At 37.0% G+C, this 3,617-nt stretch overlaps 1 protein-coding gene across 1 annotated transcript in view; it reads right to left on the reverse strand.

Moving 5' to 3' along the window:
- The window catches only part of LOC119635407, a 20,739-nt gene that overhangs the window by 312 nt on the left and 16,810 nt on the right, over positions 1-3,617 (reverse strand). Inside the window, exons 2-5 of the mRNA XM_038030217.1 lie at positions 1,454-1,557; positions 617-870; positions 408-546; positions 7-167 (exon numbers count right to left, since the gene is read on the reverse strand). Coding sequence (XP_037886145.1) covers positions 7-167; positions 408-546; positions 617-870; positions 1,454-1,557 — 658 coding nt within the window. The remainder of the gene's footprint in view (positions 1-6; positions 168-407; positions 547-616; positions 871-1,453; positions 1,558-3,617) is intronic.

Below are 3,617 nucleotides of genomic sequence, written 5' to 3' on the forward strand. Positions count from 1 at the left end.
ATCCGCTGTCTCGCCGCTAATATTGTAATAAACACGTTCCACACACACTTCTAATAGAGGAGGTGGTCGTTGCAACTTATCAACCACTGTATCAGCTTCTTGTAGTCTGAAAGGTCCTTTCAAACTCAAACCTATTCGGGTCAACTCCTCCGTGCTGATGGGAAACACTGCAAAGGAACGACAAAATTAAATGATAAATTTCAAGACTAACAGAAATCTTGTCTGAATCATGAACAGACATCGCGTGCAATTTATGTAGGTCCTACAGCTTGCAACCGTGCTCTGCCTATCAAGCTCATAGGAAATTTTTAAGCGTGCAGAACATACACATATATTTTAGCATAGAAATCTTCGTCGAGCTGCAGGATATGCAATCAATGTAAATAATTAAAGACATAATGACGTACATTTTTTTGCTCCATTTGCTGGTATGCTTATGAGTTTCAGGACATCTACATGTTCATTCGTGGACATCAGAAACGCGGTAAATACCATCCACACTACCAGCAGCACGGAAATCTTAAACCATATCAAGTATTTTTTCACCTGCGCTTGCGTAAGAAAAAGTAATGTAACTAAAGAAACTGTTAAATGCGTTTTGCAAAGTTCAGGTTACCTTAGATGTTACTGACTGCTCTGGATCATCCTGCTGATCGTCGTTGTTATTCTCAACTTCACGTCCATCCAAAATACGCATTTGGCCCATTTCGTTGGTAATATTGAAGGCATTAAATTTCTTAACGTTGTCGATCGGTTTATGATCCAAACAATCATTGTCGTTGACCAAATCGGCATCAACGCCCCCATTGTTTTGACTTCGTTCATCTGCATCATCAGACGGCAAGGGGTCCACATCAGTAGGTTCGTAACCTACAAACCATAAAACGATTTATATGCATAACCAAATCAGTCTTCATGAAGTCTACACTTGTGAAATCTATAATAGTGCAACAGCGAAGCGAAGCGAACCGAAGCGACTACTAAATTTCTTTCTGCCATTCCGACTTCAATTCGTACAAATTTCAAAACATTTCAACTGGCAATGTTAGCGCTCGATCCCAGTATACTGGGATAGATTGATTGAGCTGAATCATGTACCAAGTGGAAATGTTAGCTATCTCCAAAACGTGATAAATATGAAATGTGATGGCCCGACCCTACATGTATTTTATACGACATTTATAGGTAATATGGAAGCATCTAAAAGCTCGCTTTAGAACATGATGTTCTTTGCTTTGTTAGTTACGGACATATCTATGGACAGATTTTACAGAGAATGGTAAGGAAAAATATCAGAAAACGATTATTCGCGCGAATAAAACTTTGAAGCCGTAATGGCGACTTCATCAATACATAGTTACACACACACACTTATCAAAGAGAGTTCCATTTTATAGTGTCTTTGCTATGTATATTTTTGTTTTATAAATATTTAGTTTTTGATAACACATACCATGCACGCGTTCATGCTCATGACGAAATGACGCTAAGCTGGGATCCTGCCTGATGCGTTCCGGCAAACCACGCCACACTTGTAAGGCGCCTTGCGTTACTTCGCTATAATTGAAAGCAACCATTATTTAATTAATACTATTACAGACCAAGGCAATGGTAGATATTTCTTCATCGTTTGAAGAGTAAGCATAAGAGTCAGATATTTTATTCATAAAAATGTGCAGTGAGTATAAGAATTCATTGGCCACAGTTAGAGTCATCAAATTTTTTACTTCGTTTGGTGTCTCTAATAGAATATGAATTGTACTATCTATAGCAACTGCAACGGCTATATTTATAATTATAGTATATATAATGTCTTCCAACAACAGGTTTCAATGTTCTTCACGCAATGGAGCCAATGTTTCATGAGCTGTATGGTACCGACGCCATTGTGCAGAATATACACGTTCTTAATTCCAGGCAAAAGAAAAAAAAAAAAAAACCAAACAAAATCATTCGGTATTCATCTACTATAACGCTCGAATCAGCAGCAAGTTCGCAAAAGTTCAAACACAACCTTAGCCTACATATTGTCAGCCTTTTCAGTAGGAGAGGTTGACTATTTCTCAGTTTTACTTATTTATGCACCCGTACATCTAGAAACGAAAGTAATTACTCAAAATAATTTTAATTAAATAAATCCCTAATGAATTTTCACCACTTCCATCTAGTGCGCATGTGCATAGATTTGTATCTGAAAACTTTGTCCTTTTATCTAGTAGATGAACTTGAAATTACGGCTATGCGTTGATAGTTCAAAATAAAATAAAAACATTATAGTCCATGCTTCAGTATTAAATGGCGTGCACTATTGCTATGCTATGCTACCATACAGTTACTCGAACGTCTCAAAACGTTAGAAATGTTCCGACCCGAACCATTTTCAACAATATCCGCTATAGTTTGGGACCCAAGCGTCTACGTATATTCCGTAACATCGGGGTTGTTTCACCAATATGTGTTAAAGCAGCCAGTCTTGCAACAATATTGGGCTTTGTTCAAGAAGAAAACGGGTCAAGCGCGTCAGGAGATGAGATCGACATAAATAAACTACTAAGAGACTCATTATCAATTTCGATACCTTTTTATTTCTTATCGAACAAGAAGTAATTTCGCGAAAATAAATATGAAATGAACATGAAATAAACAAAGATCAAGAGCGGCGAAGACAAGATTCAACAAGTTACACATTCATCAGCCTTAAGAGGATACAACTACGGATGTAAAACACTGTAATATTTAGCTGATCAAAGTCATCAACCACCAACCTGCTGCGTAGGCTCATATCTCTAGGCGACGCTGAACTGCAATAAAACTTAGTTGGTCGCAGCCTTGAATAATCCATAGAGATTTGTATCCCATATCTTCAATCAATACGTTTAATGTACATTTGACGATTCGTTATTCACGCCGAAATCCTCCTCTTCATGCAACAATGTCGCTAAAGTTCTAAAAGAAGTTCAGTGTCACTGCGCTGATACGGCTCAACCGTTAAGTTAAGTGTTGGATGTTTCTGTGCGTTTCTGAGGCGTCGCTCGTATGACACCTTTAATTCGAACCACGCGCAATTGAAACTGTATTATACGCAATTTTTTTTATTTTTTGTTTATTTAACTTAAGGTATAATATAAATAAAGGCAATGTGTGTCATGTTATATCGAAATCGAGTATTATTGTGGCGTAAAATTTTATGATAACATAAACATACAAAAAAGAACAATTAAGAATATTAAATTCGGTCGGGACCGCATTTATTATACCTATTTATAGATTATATATATATATATATATGTTTTACCCAACAAAAGACAGCGGAACAAAATTCTCATGCTCTTTGATATGGAGTGGGCGCAGTTACTTTCTTCTATTTTCAATGTAAAAGTTTTTGTCGTATAAACATTGTAGGCGTGTCGCTTGAAGAGTTAATGTCAATTCCAAACACTTTTGTAAATTTGTAGGCGAGATCTTCATTTTCGGAGAATATTTGCTACAAATACTACAAAGTTGCGCAAACGGACAGACTGACAGGCGAACAGGCGGACATGTTTAAATGCATTCAAGAGTTGTGACATTGTAACATTCACGGACGAACGGACAGACGGACATGCTTAAATCGATTT

The sequence above is a fragment of the Glossina fuscipes genome, unplaced genomic scaffold, assembly GCF_014805625.2.
Source record: "Glossina fuscipes isolate IAEA_lab_2018 unplaced genomic scaffold, Yale_Gfus_2 26, whole genome shotgun sequence".
NCBI lineage: Eukaryota > Metazoa > Arthropoda > Insecta > Diptera > Glossinidae > Glossina > Glossina fuscipes.